Raw genomic sequence first — 20403 nt, forward strand, 5'->3', positions numbered from 1 at the left:
ACTTGGACTGTCGAGGCTTGAACGTCGACCTGCATGGGGAACGGGTATGAGCAGCCAGGCCTCTTGAACAGTACATAGCTTTTTGACCAATAAATCCCCGAATGCCAACACTGGTGTATTAACATAATGGCGGCTCGCAAAATTGTCGTGACTGCTCTTTTTCTATTGGTAGGTCCTCCCTACGGTTAGGTTCGGCCCCCTTTAGTACGTCAGTTTGTTAACGTTGGGGAAGCCCAAGATGACGGGCTAGTCTAGCAATGGGACCTGTAAAGCACAGGTTGTGCAAAGTACGAGGGAGGGTCTTTTAGAGCTAGTAGGACCCGTAGAGCTTGGAGAACCTGTAGAGCGCGAGTATGTCTGTAGCACTGGGAGTAACCGTTTTAGCTCGGAGGATCTGAAGAGCATAGGGTACCTGTTGAGCATTAGACATCCTGTAGAACAGGGGGGCTAGGTAGTACATGCATAGGGTGTGTAGGGCCTTTTAGAGCACGGCGAACTATAGAGCATGGGTGCCCTGTAGAGCTTGGTGGTCTCTAGAGCACGGGAGATCTGTAAGGCATGGAAGTCATGTAAGGCATAAAGAGCATGCAGAGCACGTGGGGCCTGTAGAGCATGGTTGCCCCGTAGATCATAGAGGACGAGGGGGCTATAGAGATTGGGTGCCTTACAGAGCACGGGGGGTCTGTAGAGCATGGGTGCCCCGTTGATCATCGAGGACGAGGGGACTATAGAGATTGGGTGCCTTACAGAGCGCGGGGGGGGTCTGTAGAGCATGGTTGCCCCGTAGATCATAGAGGACGAGGGGGCTATAGAGATTGGGTGCCTTACAGAGCACGGGGGGTCTGTAGAGCATGGTTGCCCCGTAGATCATAGAGGACGAGGGGGCTATAGAGATTGGGTGCCTTACAGAGCACGTGGGGTCTGTAGAGCATGGGTGCCCTGAAGAGCAAAGGACCCTGCAGAACACATGGTGCCTGTATAGCATGCAGGGCTTGCAGAACACTGGGGTTCCAGTATATCACATATCAATATGTGATATACAATGATCACTTATGTGATCAATATCACATAACTACCTTCACTTGTGTAATTTAATATATTTGCTGATGTCAACTTTTTGACATATAAGGATAAATTAACTTTCGCTCACACTTGATGTTATAATTGCATTAGTGAAGCATAATAATGTTGTTTATTAGCGTGTGAATGCTTTTGTTAAGCTTGGAACTGAAGTGATGTTGTTGTGTGTTGTGGGTGCAGGTGAGGGAGACCAGGTGAGCGTGTTCCGGCGGTGTCTATACTGTGACCACGGCGAGGCCGGCCTCCAGCTCCTCCAGCAGGACTTCCTCACCTCCGGCCTCCTGCAAAGAGAGGGTTTGTTCATTGGTTTTTGTCACGTGCTATATTAGATGGATATTTTACTGAGCTGTATTTCTTACCTATCTTAGCGAGTTATCCTAGAATGTTATTTTATTAAGATACATTTTAGGAGATACTTCTGGGAGTTAGAAAGTTATTTTAGGAAAGTTGTCTTTTGAAGTAACCTGAGTGTGTTTTCATAGGGGATCTTAACGGGTCAGCTAATAGAGTTATCTTAATAATGCATAGTGCTTAGTAGAGACGTGTTGCGAGTTATTAACGAGCAGGAATTATTAATGAGGAATATAGGGATGTGCTGGTTTGGAAGCGTGGTTTAGGACATACGAGGCTCCCACCAAGTACTATGAAACAAACTGTCTCAAATGAACAAATCCACAAGAGCCGTTACGAGGATTCGAACCTACGTCCAAAAGCATCGCAGATGCTGCCTTAATCGACTGAGCTACGACATGGTATAAGAATTGCAACCAGACATTCTACTGAATTTACTTGGATCCTGCAGCCTCTCCGAGACACAAACCAGGATTTTACACAATTCCCCCATACACTCGAGCTATGTCAATAGGCCGTTCTACCTCTTCACCCTTACTTCATTACACACAGAAATCACAATAGCGTGATGTATCAAATGAACGAATCCAAAAGGGTCGTGACGAGGATTGGGACCTGCGTATATATTAATATACGAAAGTACTTAAGGAAATTCCTTAAGTACTTAAGAATTCAAAATGTTTCAATTCTTCCTCCGTGGTCTGACACTGCCATATATATATATATATATATATATATATATATATATATATATATATATATATATATATATATATATATATTATATATATATATATATATATATATATATATATATATATATATATATATATATATATATATTATATATATATATATATATTAGTTAAGGAAATACTTCCGGAACACCTAAGAGACTCCATTGGGATTCATGACCCCAAATTCGCGGAAGGAGCCGGTCAGTGGGACACTCTCGTCAACTCTCATCCTCGACCGACTTTTCCAAATGACTGCAAACAGTCCAAATGGGATAGCCCCATAGTGGAGAACATCGCCACATCATTGCTGGAGGCAGCTTCCAGGAAGGACAAAGCGCGTCTTCTAGCTGTGCAAGCGCCCCATGCCGGGGACTTCCTGTTGGCAGTCCCTAATTCCGCCTTGGGCACCCGCCTGGACCATCGGACCCTAAGTATTGGTGTTGCTCTGCGCCTTGCCGCCCCTATCTCCACCGAGCACCGGTGTATATGCGGCCATGCACGGGCAGACCAATACGGCAGCCATGGTCTCATCTGTCGTAAGACACAGGGAAAGATTGCCAGACATGAAGCAGTCAATGACATCATCAAGAGAAGTTTGGCTACAGCTGGGTGTCCAGCACAAAGGGAACCTCAGTTGTGCAGACCTGACTACAGCCAAAAACGCCCAGATGGAGTCACCCTGCAGCCGTGGAGGGAAGGTAAACAGGTCGTGTGGGACTACACATGTGCATCCACATTGGCTGATACCTATCTACCTTACAGCGCAGCTGAGGGAGGCGGGGCGGCCACCTTCAGGGAGACCCAGAAAACTAACAAGTACAGGGACCTAGAACGTTGTTACAGGTTCGTGCTAATAGGCTCTGAGACTCTGGGCGCCTGGGGTAAATGTGCACTTAAGTTCCTGAAGGAGCTGGGCGAGGAACTCATTGGGAAGACTAGAGACCCAAGAGCGGCCAGTTTTATGTTCCAGCGCCTCAGTGTCGCTGTTCAGAGGGGAAATGCGTGCTGTATCTTGGGTACGCACCCCACCCCCGAGGAGCTGGACGAAGTCTTCGAACACTGATTGGTATATTGTTATATAAGTGTGTGTTTTCTGTAAACTGTAGCATTGCAATAAAATCAAATAAAAAAAAATAATAGGGGTGGTAGGAGAGGAAAAGATTAAAGTATTCAGTGAGAATCCACAAGGTCTTCTCTGAACACTATTTATTTTCTTCTTCGAGGAGGTGGGTCCCTTTAATTAAACCAGTGGTGGTACCCCTAAATAAATATATATATATTCAATATTATCAATATTAATATATATATATATATATATATATATATATAATATATAATATATATATTGAATATATATATCAATATTATCAATATTAATATATATATATATATATATATATATATAATATATATATATATATATAATTGAAAAATCAATTCTCAAAAATTCATTTTTATTTCTAGTCTGACGCGATATTTGAATGCGTTTCGTAATACCTTATTACATTTTCCATAGACTTTAGTTTACACACACACAACTATAACCTGCAAACACTAAACAATGTTCTACTATGCTATAATTTAAACAGCTTTCATTTTATATGCTGCATTTGGGTGAGGTGATATGTTACAACAGTTTTGGATGAGGTGAAAATATACTTTCAACACAAGACAGAACACGAAACAATGGGTATAATATTGGGTAAGTTAAAGGGAAGAAAGGAAGTAACTGCAGAGGGCCTATTGGCCCATATTTCTTGATGCTTCTATATTGGTGTGGAGTCTTGAAGTGGGTAGAATATAGTTGTGTATTAATTGGCTGTTGATTGCTGGTGTTGACTTCTTAATGTGTAGTGCCTTGCAGATATCAAGCCGCCTGCTATCGCTGTATCTATCGATGATTTCTGTGTTTTTTGTTAAGACTTCTCTGGTGATGGTCTGGTTGTGGGAAGAGATTATATGTTCCTTAATGGAGCCCTGTTGCCTATGCATCGTTAATCACCTGGAAAGAGATGTTGTTGTCTTGCCTATATACTGAGTTCTTTGAGGCTTACAGTCCCCAAGTGGGCATTTGAAGGAATAGACGACATGGTCTCTTTTAAAGCGTTCTGCTTTGTGTATGGAGAGTTTCTCATGAGTAGGTTGGCCGTTCTTTTTTAGTTTTATAGTAAATCGTCAATTGTATCTTCTGATTTTTGTCTGTAGGGATAACGTTCCTATTAACAATATCTTTCAGGTCCCTTTCCTCCGTTTTATGAGCTGTGGAAAAGAATTTCCTGTAAAATAGTCTAATAGGTGGTGAAGGTGTTGTGTTAGTTGTCTCTTCAAAGGTTGCATGGCGTTTCACCTTCCTTCTTATGATGTCTTCAACGAAATTGGAGAAGCCGTTGTTGACTAGGACCTACCTTACCTTACAAAGTTCTTCATCGACTTGCTTCCATCCTGAGCTGTGGCTGAGAGCACGGTCGACATAAGCGTTAACGACACTCCTCTTGTACCGGTCTGGGCAGTCACCGTTGGCATTGAGGCACATTCCTATGTTTGTTTCCTTAGTGTAGACTGCAGTGTGGAAACCTCCGCTCCTTTCCATGACTGTTACATCTAGAAAGGGCAGGTTCCTATCCTTCTCCATCTCGTATGTGAAGCACAACACATAATTCTGCTCAAATGCCTCCTTCAGCTCCTGTAGATGTCTAACATCAGGTACCTGTGTAAAAATGTCGTCAACATACCTGCAGTTCCAGTTTAGTTTGAATGTTCCATTAAAAATAAAATAATTGTCTTTTATTCACAATTTGGTAAGTTCCAATACTTTGTTGGTCTACAAGATCAAATTATATTTGGGCAGTTCCTCACGTAGAAATTGTAACAGATGCCAGTTGATGATCTGTCCAAAATCTTCTTAATGTGTCCAAATCTTCTTAATGTTAGTATTGGTATGTACAAACTTGATCCATTTTTAAGTTATAATATTGCACAACAATTTAAGAAAAAACTCTCATAGAAAAGCTTACAATGTCTCATTTCAATTTTATATTCATACATTGTGTGTTCATGAGGCTGTTCTTTCATCCTTATATATATAATATATATATATATATATATATATATATATATATATTATATATATATTATATATATATATAGGCAATTGACGACCACAAAACACAGATCATTTTATGCGGAAAATCCACACAGAAATATGAAAGAAAATGAACGTTTCAGCCTGTTAAAACCTTTGTTTAGGTTTTAACGGGAAATTGTAGGAGTGTAGATGTTCAGCAGTCCTCCAATGGCAGGTGTCAATGCCTAGTCACATTTACAAAAAAAAAGATAAGACTGCTTGCCTGTTTATCTGTGGTAAAGTAAGGGAAGACACGCAAAACACATAGTATGAACAATGAAACTTTAATTAATATAGAAAACAAATTATAAACAAAGACAATCCCTTGGCTATGTACAGTGCAAACAAACAAGTCAAAAACAATATAATATAAATGAACATTAAGGATGAAGTTATTCTACCATAATATAAATACACAGTGAAAAATAACCAGGTGCTGAGAATATGGCGCTAGCTGAGAAACATCCACCTGATACACAGCGTATATCAGTTAGTTGTTCACTGCTTGAGAGCACAAGGATATTCTGACTTCAATGGCTGGTTCAAGCCCAGACATCGACTCAGGTAGAGGGCGCTGAGGTGCAGAAGTGCAGGTGTGCAGTCGGCGAGTCACCAATCAGGAGCAGGCATGCTAGGAAGGGTAGTTGGCTGGTTAATGACCAGCCGGCGTGGAGGGAGTGTGGAGTAGGGGGTGAGTCTTAGGTACGTTTGCCTCCTGGTCAAAACGTTTTGTGCTGCTGGTAGACGTATCTTAAAGGTAGCATCTTATTCTTGTATAATATATGTAACTTGATGTAGAGAAGAGCAGGCTCAATCTCTCTTGAAAGAGATTATCGTCACAAGTCTCACCCGAAGCCTGCACTTACGGGTGAAGTTACGTCTTCAGGTGGTAGAGTGGTAGGTGGAGCTGTCTCTACCTCATAGACTCTGGAGAGGGCGTCTCCTATGATGTTGTCAGAACCTTTGATGTAGAAGTTCTCCAGGTTGAATTATGCAGATATAAAGCCCATCGTAGAAGTCGTTGATTGTTGAATTGGGCTTGCTGCAAGAAGCGTAGGGGATTGTGGTCCGTGTAGATGGTGGTAGACCGAGCACCTTGCAGGTATGATTCAAAGTGCTGCAAGTTCAGGACGATGGAGAGTAGCTCCTTTTCGATCGTGCTGTAATTTTTCTGGTGTGGTTTTAACTTGTAGCTGTAGTAGCTAACAGGTAGAACCTTCTCGCCTCGCTGTTGCATCAGGACACCCCCGATGCCGGTACCACTGGCGTCGACATGGAGGATGAACGTGATATCGTGATATCTGGCGAGGCGAGAATAGGATTAGAACAGAGCAGGAATTTAAGTTGTTCAAAAGCAATGGTCTGCTGAATGGTCCAATTATACCGTTGCTTGGGGATGGTTAAAGTGATCAATGGTGTCGCCACCGTACTAAAATTCTTCACAAACCTACGGTAGTAGGAGGCAAGACCAAGGAAGCGCAGGAGCTGCTTCCTGGTGGTAGGCTGTGGGTAATGCTGGATGGCTTGGGTATGTATGTTTAACGGAGCTATGCTGCCACTCCCTATTACATGACCAAGATAACGCCCTTTACCTTTAGCAAAGGTGGACTTGCCCAAGTTGATGGTGAGGCCGGCTGTCAGGAGCTTGGCAAACAATCGTTGCAGCTGGAGCAGATGTTCGCTCCAGGTGTTGGTTGCCACAACGATGTCATCCAAGTAGGTGTAGGTGTTATCTAAGCCCTGGATGACGCGGTTGACAGCTCGCTGGAAGGTGGCCGAGGCATTACATTGTCCAAATGGAAGGCGTTCGTATCTGTAAAGGCCAAAAGGAGTGGTAAAGGCAGATATTTCCTTAGCTCGCTCTGTCAAACACACTTGGTAGTATCCCTTGAGTAAGTCTAACTTTGATAGATACCGAGCATTACCAATGGCGTCAAGGATGTCATCTATTCTATGTAATGGGTAAGCATCCTTGATAGTCACAAGATTCAATTTCCGGTAATCGGTACACAACCTCACTTTACCTTGCGGTTTCGGCACCAGGATGCAGGGTGAGGCCCAAGGGGACTCACAAGGGGTGGCCAGCCCATGATCCAGGAGGTACTGCACCTCAGCACGCATTACTTCCTTTTTACTCGGGCTGATTCTGTAGATAGGTTGACGAATTGGCCGGGTGTCGGGGAGTAGCTGGATGTCGTGCTGAACCACATTACACTCCGGTGGATCATCGCTGAACAACTTCTGATGTTCCTTGAAGATTCTGATGAGAGGAGCACTATTACTGTCCTGCAAATAGGTATAAAGATCATTAAGGATTTCCGAGTTGGAAGGCACTGACTCAGTGTTAGTGCTTTCGGGAGGAGAAGCAGGGAAGGTCTCACTGTATGGACCTTTAAAGGTGGATAATGATACCAACACAGTAGGGGGAGTACCTTGATACTGCTTAAGGAGGTTGACGTGGCACAGCTGGGTCTTCCGTCGCCTATCTGGAATCTCAAGAACGTAGTTGTTGTTGTTTCTGCACTCCTTGATGCGGTAAGGTCCTGAAAACTTGTTTTGCAATGGAGTACCTGGGATAGGAAAATATGCAAACACGAAGTCTCCTGGTTTAAATTTCCTTAGTTTGCTGCGTTGGTCAAAATGAGTCTTCATCCTCTCCTGAGCTTTCAATAGATTGTCATTAGCAAATTTACGTACTCTCTCTAGAATGTGTTTTAAGTTTTGAAGAAACTGGGGCACATTTTGAGGGTCACTGAAGGTGGCATTACGTAGAAAGTCTTTGAAAGCTTGGAGAGGAGTACGGCACTTACGTCCGTAAAGCATCTCATAAGGAGATACTCCTAGAGACTCATTGGGGAGACTTCTGAAAATGCACATAATGAGGTCAAGTTGTTTATCCCAGTCCTTCAAGTTTTCATTGCAAAATTTCTTTAGGAGTGCTTTAATAGTCTGATGACTACGTTCAAGAGAACCCTGTGAAACAGGATGATAGGGGCTGGACAGTACCTGTGTGATGTTGAACTCTTCCAGTGTCTTCTTGAAGAGATCACTGGTGAAGTTGGTGCCACAGTCACTTTGAACCTCTCTTGGAAATCCATACTGGGTGAAGATCTTCAATAGTTGTTTCACCACAGTAGCAGCCGTAATGTTCTTTACTGGAACTGCTATGGGGAATCTGGTGGTAGGACACAGGATAGTTAGTATATAGGCGTTGCCAGAACTGGTCCGGGGTAAAGGACCAACACAGTCAATGATGAGTCTGTGGAAAGGTTCCGCAGGCACCTGGATAGGAGTCAATGGGGCCTGGGAATAGAGATATTAGGTTTACCTGCCAACTGACATGTATGACACTGTTGCACGTAACTTTTGACGTCTTTAACCACACCTGGCCAGTAGTAGTCTTGTCTGATTCCGTGGTAGGTTTTGTTAAAACCATAGTGAGAAAGAGCTCCGTGAGCCAGGTGTAGAATATCGGGCTGTAGGCTGGTGGGAACCACTAGTTGTTCGACATTTGCCCAATCGCCGTCCTCCTTCAGCTTACTGGGTCTGTACCTGCGGTAGAGCAACTGATTCTCTAGGAAGAACCCAGGGATACTGTCAGGTTGAGCCTCAGCCGGGAAGAATAATGGTGTTAATGATAGATCTTCCCTCTGTAACTTACGGAACTCCAAACTAGTAAGATTCGGTGGTAGATTCTGAGGGTCTTGAGGGACAGCGGTAGCAGTAGAGTCAGCTGGTTGCGGGCGTGCAGCTTGTGCACGGGTGGTCACCAAAACCGGAGGAGAAACTTCATCACTTTCTTGGACCTCTGCTGAAACATACTCAAAGATGGGATTGTCCACTAGAGTTACACACCTGGGGTTTGTCCATGATGATCAGGTTGGACGGTTGCAGATCTTCTGCCAAGTCGTTGCCCAGGAGAAGTTGCACTTCAGACATGGGAAAAGGCTTTTCCCTGATGCCCCTGTGAAGTCGATTCACAGGGGCAAAATGTATTGTTAAAAGTAAGGATTTTGTTGAACGAAACCGGATCGAGTCTGCTCTGATCTAACATTGTAACAACAGCCTTAATGTGAGCCCCGGTATGTACAAGTTGGATCCCTATTTAAGCCTCAATATAGCACGTCAAAACAATATAGCAATCATTTAACACGTATGGCACTTGGAGATATTAATAGGAGCTGCCTCGTATGGGTCAATAGGCCTTCTGCAGTTACCTTCTTTCTTATAATTCCTTTCCTCCACTTATTTTGGTGGTCAGGTGATCTGCCCAGGCGGATATAAAGGTCTGATCAGCAATCTTATCTTCATTCTACTTTGCTCTGATGAAGGCGAATTAGCCGAAAACGCGTTAAGCATTTTCTATTTTTCACATGTGGTTATTCTGCATATATATATATATATATATATATATATATATAATATATATATAATATATATATATATATATATATATATATATATATATAATTATATATAATATATATATATATATATATATATATATATATATATATTATATTATTATATATATATATATATTATATATATATAATATATATATATATATATATATATATATATATATATATATATATATATATATATATAATTAGGTAGAGAATGTAATTATTACTGCAGAAATCTTAAATAACTATGCACTTTACATTCCAATAAAGAGCGGAATAAATTTGAAGATTCAACGTACTGGATTTTGTTGTTAATCACACAGCCTTACGACAACTAGTCAAAATATAAACATGTGCACAATATTATAGTTTAGAAAATTATTAGTTGCTGGGCCGAGTGTCCACTGATGTAGGAACGACTCCAGATCCCTTGTCCTCAGCTGCCGTGATAAGATGTTACTTGTGGGTTGAAGTAATTAATAGTTCCTAGGACCCTGCTGAGATGTGCCAAGTAACGTGGCACCGCTCTGCTGGTCGTGGGAACGAAATACAAACTGTTAGCAAGATCGAAACATAGATCTCTGTTGCTCGTTGCTAATGGCGTCCGAGTCACGTGGTGGCAGGCGACGTTCTCGCGTCTTCTTCCTCTTCCTGATTGCGCATGCGCGGCTCTCGATAGACATCTCGAGCGTAAATGGATTTATATATATATCGGAGGTAACTACGGAAAGAAGAGATGGTGATGAGTATTGATGTCACATTTAATTCTTCTGTGTTAAAATATAACTTCGCGTAACATAAATTGGGTTTATTAAAGTCACGCAGATAATCGAGGAAATCAAAGTGAAGTTATTTACATTAAAACAATTTCCTCTAGAATGTTTAATATCAACTAAATAAAGGAGTTCTAGTAAGCAGTAGTATGCTACGAAATTTAACTTATTAGTAACTATTTTTAGTATAAGAAAAGATAAACTGGACTCTTATAAATTCAACTAAATGTGGAAAGAATTCATATTTCTTCCTGTCGTTCCTCGCGTTGTCACTCTGACTAGGAAGAATCTGGCAATATGGTTATTATAAATCATGATGATTAACTCTACAAGTTAGTGATTTCAGTAACTAATTGTGGTTAATACAAAGGTTGTATAAAATACAAAAGATGTATGAAACTGTTGGTTATTTCCAACATAACTCCGGAGGGAGAAAACTCGGGTCGTAGTTCAGGTCTTAGTACTAACGTACAACTGTTTCTCTATCCTGAAGTTATATTTATGGGTTATTAGGTTAGTACGCACCTAACGAATGTCCCGAATATGTGGTAGATGACTCAAAGTCAACATAGGGACGTAAATAAACATTGAAATTTATTGAATAATTATCTTGTAAGAAACAAAATGATATTATCAAAACTAAATTATGAATAATTTAAGATCAACGAGACCTCAACAATACAGTGAGGCTACTGTCCAGGGTCACTATGACTCGTAACTATCTAGTTACTGGCGATCAACTCACCACTGCATCAGCATGGTCACCTCAAGTTTAAATGATAAGTTATCTACACTTAAATAGAATGAAAATATTGTTTAAGTTTCTGTTTGCAATTCTGAGCAGCGACTCTAGATGGCCTTGTGTTCGGTTGAGTAGAATCATTGTTCTCTGAAACTTGGGTTACAGGTATATCTGTAGAACACTCATGTTCTACTAACTCTAAAGGTACTAATTTTTCTAGTGTTTTCAAGGTAGTAGTGCCTCCACACTGAACTTTAACAATTCGTAAAATACAATGGCAGTCAGGATGGATGTCAAAAATGTTACCTATAGGCCAATCTGACCTGGGTCCATCACTGTCTAATAGGACAAGATCACCTGGTTTGAATTGAGCTTTGTTGTATGGGCTTGCAGCTCCATAATGATATTCTCTTAAAGCAGTTAAATATTCACGTGTCCAGACCTCATTCCATTTCTTTATTACTCTTGAAAGGTGTCTATAACTCTCCACCAAGTCACTCACCTTGACACATGAAGGGTCAGCTGGATCCTCGTCTCCTACAGATATAAGAGGGCTCAGAAGACCACCATGAAACAAATGAGAGGGGCTCAGGGGTTCTCTTTGAGAGAAATCTTCGGATAAGTAGGTTAAAGGACTGTTGTTGACTCGTGCTTAAAATTTTCACGACAAGGGTCTGTAATTCAGTGAGATTAATTTTCTGCCGGTGTAAGGCTTTTCTTAGGCATTTCTTAACAGTTCCCACAATTCTTTCGTAAAAACCACCTTGCCATGGTGCTCTTGGAGGGATAATTTTCCAGTAGCATTGTCTCTGAGCACAGAGTGTACTTCTGGATTGTTCCATATTTCTTGTAAGCAAGCCTCTCCTGCCACGAAGTTTGATCCATTATCTGAGATCATTAATTTTGGGCAAGATCTTCGTGCAGCAAATCTGCGAAAAGCTTGCAGAAAGGCTTCTGCACTCATGTCAGAAGTGACTTCTAAATGTACTCCACGTGTGGTAGCACACGTGAAGAGGCAAATGTAGGCTTGTCCGGTGTGCCTGTTAAAATTAGTGCTCCTGTGTAGTCGACATCTGTGGTTTCAAAGGGACGAAGGTGAACGACTCGCTCCTTAGGTAGGGGCGGTGGACCTGGATAAGGACACACTCGAGCATCATATCTCTTGCAGATTACACAAGACTTTATTAAGCATTTGATAGTTTGGCGACCTTGGGGAAGCCAAAAACGTTATCTGAGTTCAGTAAGAGTATCTAATACTCCACCATGCAGTGTATTATGCTCATGGTAATGTAGAACTATGAGTTTAGTAATGATGTGGTGACGTGATAGAAGTATAGGATTCTTCGTATCTAAATTTATTTCTGCATGAAACAGACGTCCGCCGCATCTCAAAATGTTATAGTTGTCTGAGTCAAGCCAGATACCCAGAGACTTACTCAACTTATCTGGGAGACGTTCATATTCCTTACCATAAGTCTCTTGTTGAGCTTGTTTAGTGAAAGGGCCTATTGAACCATATTTCTTTGCAGTTACTTCCATTCTTCCCTTTAACTTACAAAATATTATACCCATTGTTTCGTGTTCTGTTTGAAAACAATGTCACACAAGCAAGCACAGTAACACGAGCGCACTAAATTTTGAAAAAGAAATTGAAAACATGCCCATGCACTCGGCCCCAGGTCCAGACTCATGGAATTCAATATTTATAAAGAAATGCAAAGTGCCGGTAGCACAGGCACTCAGTATAGTGTGGAGGAAGAGCTTGGACACGGGGGAGATACCAGATGCACTTAAAGTAGCAGACATAGCCCCTCTACACAAGGGAGGGAGCAAAGCATTGGCAAAAAATTATTTAAATTCCAGGTACTCAGGTACGGTAAAAATGAGGACCTTAAACATAATACAGAGTACAAAACACAATCAAATGTACCCATAGTAGGAAAACAGCATGTAAAGGATTTGGGAATAATAATGTCTGACGACCTAACGTTTAAGGAGCATAACCAAGCAAATATTGCGACAGCCAGAAAAATAATAGGATGGATTACGAGAACTTTCAAATCCAGGGATCCCATCACAATGGTTGTAATCTTCAAGTAGCTTGTGTTGTCCCGTCTTGAGTACTGCTCAGTACTCACGTCCCCCTTCAGAGCAGGAGAGATTGCTGAAATAGAGGGAATACAGAGAACATATACGGCACGCATAGACGCAATAAAGCACCTAAATTATTGGGATCGTCTTAAAGCCCTCCAAATGTACTCACTAGAAAGAAGACGAGAGAGATATCAAATAATATACACCTGGAAGATACTGGAGGGCCAAGTACCAAATCTACACAGTAAAATAACAACGTACTGGAGTGAACGATATGGAAGAAAATGTAGAATAGAACCAGTGAAGAGCAGAGGTGCCATTGGCACACTCAGAGAACACTGTATAAACATCAGAGGTCCGCGGTTGTTCAACGTCCTCCCAGCAAGCATAAGAAATATTGCCGGAACAACCGTGGACATTTTCAAGAGGAAACTAGATTTATTCCTCCAAAGAGTGCCGGACCAACCGGGCTGTGGTGGGTATGTGGGCCTGCGGGCCGCTTCAAGCAACAGCCTGGTGGACCAAACTCTCACAAGTCAAGCCTGGCCTCGGGCCGGGCTTGGGCAGTAGAAGAACTCCCAGAACCCCATCAACCAGGTATCAACCAGGTAACATTACAAAACAAAACAGTATGAAACAAAACAAACATCAAGATGTATAACATGAAACATAACAAGAAAATCACAATAAACAACAAACAAAACAAAAATAACAAACAAGCACAACATGTAATGCAATAATAAAACACCAGTGCAAGGCACATAACAGAAATAAGACATGAATAAAAACACTCACACCAAACCAAGCGCCTCGCAACAAACAAAGGGAGAGGCCAAAATATACAATAATAATAAACAAGCAATCCATGCAATCAAGAAAACAAAACATAGTAACATACACAACAACAAACAATCACCGGCCTGAAGGATCGAGAACAAAACACATCATAAAGGACATCATGCAATAGAACAGGAAAATTGCACAGCACACTACAGGCCAAAATAAAAAAAAAAAAAAAAAAAAAAAAAAAAAAAAAAATAAAAATACAAAAAAAAAAAAAACAACACAGTCTAGCAATGCATAAGTAGAACACACATGGCAAAATAACCACACAAAAGCAAATACAGGAATAAAAACACCCTCACCAAAACACCGGCCTCACAACAAAGAAGGTAGAGGCACGGGCACAGAATACAATAGGGCAAACAAAAGACCATAGGGGCACACAACACTACAGGAACAGGAAATCAGCTAACATATTTGCCCGGGAACAAGACCCCGGGGGAACCGTACATGGAACGCCTCCCAAAGCAGCCACCTCCCCCAAGAGGCTTGACCCTCCACCGGGGATGCCATGTTATCCGAAACCCTGGCAACAAACACCTGCAAACAGGGAACCCAGGTGGTGTCACTCCGGAGGCGAGTAACCGCCACCCTACTCCATACACCGGGAACCTGTCCATCATGAAAGTCCTCCGGCCTTTCAGACAGCAGGATCCCGGCAACTGTGGCCTCCAGAGCCTCAAGTCGCAACCCCGCAGGAGAGAGCTGGACAGGGGCACCAGCGGTCACGGGCACACCACCAGACGACTGCAGGGAACCAGGGCGGCGTGCATCCTTTCGTAAAGTCACTACCAGGCCACGCCCAGCACCAGCATCCATACTATCCCTGGCAGCGGAAGCCACCACACCTCACTGCAGAGAGCCACCTGGCGGGGAAGGAACAGAAGGCACACCCGAGACACGGCCATCAGCACCTGCAGGCACATGAACCTCCACCACCACAAACCGCGGAGACAACGACGCATCCGGATCCACGCCGGCAACACCCGAAGACCCACAGTTACTGAAGTCCCCAACATCGGCCCAGGCAGTAGACGAACGCCTGGAGTGTTTGGGCTCCGGCCAGAGCCGGAAGCAGATCCAGAAACACGGGCACCACTAGCCGGACGAACCGACGCCCGACGCAGAACGGCAGCAGCCTCTACCACAGGGGGGAACTGGACCACACACAGCAGGAGGCTCCGCAGCCACCCCAGCACCCAGCACAGTAGAGACCCGTGGTGAGGATGCAGGGCCGGGGTCAGCAGCCGAAGACGAGGGAGCAGACGGCGACGCCTCACAGAGAGTACCAGGAAGGCCCACGGGAGCGGCAGGGCCAGAGACAGGATCAGGAGTAACATCCGACGGCACCGCAACATCCGGAGGAGGGACTGCGACAACCGGGGGAACGTCGGACGACGCTGGGGGAGCCTCAGCAGCGAACGGGACGCTCCCATCCTCACCCCCAGAGTCCTCCTCCAGAGGGAGCGGCGGGAAATCCTCTTCACGGAACAAATTCACGGGAGCAACCGGATCAGCAGTGCACCCGGCAGCCTGATACCCAAACAAGCCACACCGGAAACAAGTACGGGGTTGCCGGGCATAAAACACCCGCACATAGTACCCTAACAGCCGGACGGAGGACGGAATGTCCGACCTCAGTCGCATCCCGAGGGTACGAATGTTGGTCTTCACACCCGAATACTTCCTAGATGACAGCGAATTCATCCACACACTGATGACGGAAGTTTTGGGAACCTCTCTGGAAAAAACGCTGGAGGAGGGTCTCAGGAAACTCCATGGGGGCGCCATGGACACTTACATATGTCAAAGCACCACTGCGGTCCGAAATGGTCACAGACCCGTTGCCGTCCTGCAGCAGCAAAGTACGCCCCTCGTACCTCCGGAGAAAATCACGGTACACTGCCTCACCCACAAATTTTATAATCACACGGCAAGCAGTGACCAGCTCGACACCGTAGACGTCCTGGACCGGGACCCTGAGCATGTCACTCAAGACCAAGTCTACAAGAGGGTAACCTGCACGGCTGGTTTAACTCCAAACCTATGGAGTTCACCCTCACGACAGCTGGAAGATGGCCGCCCATCGTAAAAATGCCACGTCCACTCCACCAGGAACAGCAGGGAGGGTAGAGACACCCCAACCCGTTCTCGCAAATTCGTAAAGTCAATATTGACTTATTAACTACGTGCTTAGGTGATATACTAAACATAATAGATACCAATAAAAAGATTCATAGAAAACACCGACCTTACCTAACCTTGTTAGTATCTTAAGATAAGCATCTTATTGCTTCGTAATTACAATTATTACTTAACCTATACCTATTATAGGTTAGGTAATAATTGTAATTACGAAGCAATAAGATGCTTATTTTAAGATACTAACAAGGTTAGGTAAGGTCGGTGTTTTCTATGAATCTTTTTAAGGGTATCTATTATGTTAAGTATGTCACCTATGCACATATTTAATAAGTCAATATTGACGTATTAAATTTGCGAGAACGGGTTGGACACCCACACCCCCTGCCGGCGAAAACGGCAGCTACCCTAAACTGCCAGAACGGTCAGGCGACACGTCCTCACTCAACGGCAGCTCAGGTTGGACTCTCTACAATGTGTGTATATATAGTGTAATAACAGGAAAAACACTGTTTGATTGATCGTAGAATATAATATATATGCCACATATATGGGGCCCGTAATTTTGAGCATAGTGATGTTCCACACATTAAACTATAGAAATTCCACAAATTACTCATTTTTGAATAATTGTAAAGCAAAAACCCGAGAAGAGAAGAAACAAATGAAACATTATAATAATTGTGCAATATTATATTCACGCCAACTTCCGCCCACGGGGTAGTGGGGTTGAGTGACCCCGCCACCCTGAGCGCTCCATCACTCAGAGACCATAAGTTACTCAACTTCCCAGCTCCATCTCAGCTAAAGTATGTCACATACAATATTTTTGTTTGGTTTCCCGTGATCAGATACTGCATTTTTACAATATAGGAAGATAAAATAATTTTTTGAAAAGAATTTATTTGCGGTGTACTACGGGTGAGTCATATTTTAATGCAGTGCAGTGATTATACACAAGGTATGAGCAATCACATTAAACACAAGGTGAGAACTCTCACTTTAAACGTAAGATTTGAGCTATCACATTAAATACAAGCCGTGGTGTATTACATTAAACACAAAGCATAAACTGTCACATTAACACAATGCGTGACCTTTCACATTAAACTCAAGGTGTGAACTATCACATTAAACTCAAGGTGTGAGCTACCACATTAAACTCAAGGTGTGAGCTATCACATTGAACACAAGGTGTGAACTATCACATTGAACACAAGGTGTGAACTATCACATTGAACACAAGGTGTGACCTATCACATTAATCTCAAGGTGTGAACTATCACATTAAACTCAAGGTGTGAGCTATCACATTAAACTCAAGGTGTGAACTATCACATTGAACACAAGGTGTGACCTATCACATTAATCTCAAGGTGTGACCTATCACATTAAACTCAAGGTGTGAGCTATCACATTAATCTCAAGGTGTGACCTATCACATTAAACTCAAGGTGTGACCTATCACATTAAACTCAAGGTGTGAGCTATCACATTAAACTCAAGGTGTGAACTATCACAATGAACACAAGGTGTGAACTATCACATTGAACACAAGGTGTGAACTATCACATTGAACACAAGGTGTGAACTATCACATTGAACACAAAGTGTGAACTATCAAATTAAACACAATTCATGAAGTATCACGTTTACACATAATGGACTTAACAATAACCAAAGGTAAAGTTAAGAAGTCGGGGATAATTACTATGCTTAATCTGGTTTATATGTGTCAATTTAACACAATTTTATATTTTAATGATATAAAAATTTTATATATTTTTTTCATAATGGGTTAAGTGAAAATATGTAAATTTTTATAGTTCAAATCAAATCTACAAAGTGAAAATGTTCAGGTTTTAAAATAATCTGAACATTTTCGTTATGAAGATGCTGTTTTAAGCTGCAAAGTAGTTGTGTGGTGATTATATGGTGATGAAAGTTCACAATTTGAAACTTTCGTTCTTGGTAGATTTTGTTGGTACATGGAGATCGTCAGATGTTGGAGAGTGTATCATATTGTAGAGGATTTAAAGTAGTGAAACATTTATTTTGTGTCTCTTGAATGTCTAGGGACACATGTTTTGTCCTTCACACTGTCTCACTATTTTCTAATACTATAGAAAATTTCAAATATATTCCTCTTATATGTGAGACCTTTAATACTACATTGCTTTCCTTATCTGAGTGGCAGTGAAAAAAGTTGTCTAGATGTTCTGTCAAAATTGCTAGAAAATATAGGCTGTAATGTGATAGAATTGTGAGTAATGTTGACAAGATGTTGTGTTAGCATTGTGAGTAACGTTGTCATGATGTTGTGTTAGCATTGTGAGTAGTTTTCTCAAGATGATGTGTTAGCATTGTGAGTTATATTGTCAAGATGTTGTGTTAGCATTGTGAGTAATGTTGCCAAGATGATGTGTTAGCATTGTGAGTTATGTTGTCAAGATCTTGTGGCAGTTTTATGAGTAATGTTCTAAAAATGTTGTGTGTATTAGAATTACAAGTAATGTTGTCAAGATGTGTGTGTGTTAGCATTGTGACTAACATTGTAATGATTTTATGGCAGCATTGTGAGTAAAATTTTCAAGATGTTGTGTCAGCATTGTGACTAATGTCAAAATGTTTTGTGTTAGCACTAAGTAAAATTGTCAAGATGTTGTGAGTAATGCTGTACAAGTATTGTTCGTTAGCATTGTGAGTAAAGATGTCATATCAGCATTGTGAGTAAATATGTCAAGATGTCATGTCAGCATTGTGAGTAATGTTGTAAAAATGTTGTGTTAGCAGACCAGTTTACAGACATGAGAGGCACCCAGATCCAGGTGCTAGTGTTGGCGCACTTTCCTTATATCGACTACCAGCAGCATAGCAGTGACAGCACAGCTGTCAGCCTTCGTGACTCTCTGGATACTCGCATGATCAGCACCATCGCTAAACACCTCAACTTTACGTAAGTGGCCAACCCCGAGGAAGAAGATGCATACACAGCCCTCATTTAGTGTACTGACATATGAATGACCACTGTTTAGTATGTTAAATTTGGCTATTTATTATCCTGTCAGGTATATTAGTTTTCCTTATTATTTCATATGTTTTCTTATGTCTAAGTTATCCTTATGTATTCAACTTCGTAAAAAATTACAAAATTCAACTTATCCATGATAATTATAGATTTAACTAGATAACAACAATCCCGGGAATCAGCATTAATTCAGATAAAACATATATTGACAGTAATTGAAAGTAGTAATATTCAGTGTCCCATCATAAAACCATATTAGGGAAACTGATTTTTTGCTATTATGATTAAGTGCCTCACCTCAGAAAAGCCTTCCAAGCCAGTGTGCCATTTCGGATGCCTCCCCAGGTACGAGACGCGAATGCCTGAGGACGGGGTATGGGGCGTGCCCAGTGATTCCCACAACTGGTCAGGAATTGTTGGGGAGCTACAGCACCAGCTAGCAGACCAGTCCCTGATGCTAATGCATTCTCTGGGCAGGAGTAGAGTCGTCCAGTTTTCTAGACTCTACACCCACGATCCAGTTGTCATTGTCTCTCTCAAACCACAGCCGCTGCCTCACCACCTCTCAATCATCAGGCCGTTTCCAGGTACGTGTGATGGGATTCATTACTCACAGACTGTTCTATTCAACTGCTTCTTTGTGACGCCAACCACTACGAACCCAAGCAGTGGCTGAATAATCCAGCCGGATGCACTGCCCCACTGAAATCTAAATATCAATTTATAAATCAATATAAATAAAAATGAAAATGTTCGTTTGTTCAAAATCGATAATCTCCGAAAGTTCTTCACCGATTGCTTTGAAATTTTCACACAACGTTCCATTCGCATCCGAGCAGGTTTTTATATACATACTATATAGATGCCACGTCTGTGACGGTACAAAACATGCTTTTTCATGTGTTTTCCATGTGAGGGAAATCTTCGAAATCTCTTTACCGAATGCTTTCAAATTTTGACACAACGTTGCATTCGAATAGGCGCGTCTTTTTATATATGTACTATATACATGCCCCACCTGTGACAGGAAAAAAACATGTTTTTTTTTTAAAAACAGCGCCATCTGTTGGACGTAAGAGC

General features: G+C 42.0%; 1 protein-coding gene across 1 annotated transcript; it reads right to left on the bottom strand.

Annotated features, from left to right (window-relative positions):
• Positions 1-15251: 15251 nt before the first annotated feature.
• Positions 15252-15800, bottom strand: LOC138358867 (uncharacterized). The gene has a single exon (XM_069317216.1). It carries the CDS (start codon positions 15798-15800, stop codon positions 15252-15254), a length of 549 nt encoding a protein of 182 aa, XP_069173317.1.
• Positions 15801-20403: the final 4603 nt, after the last annotated feature.

This window comes from Procambarus clarkii, chromosome 87, assembly GCF_040958095.1.
Source record: "Procambarus clarkii isolate CNS0578487 chromosome 87, FALCON_Pclarkii_2.0, whole genome shotgun sequence".
In the NCBI taxonomy this organism is placed as follows: Eukaryota; Metazoa; Arthropoda; class Malacostraca; order Decapoda; family Cambaridae; genus Procambarus; species Procambarus clarkii.

Coding starts and splice junctions, on each gene's coding strand:
- LOC138358867 (XM_069317216.1), bottom strand. CDS start 15,800: ATGCGACTGAGGTCGGACATTCCGTCCTCCGTCCGGCTGTTAGGGTAC.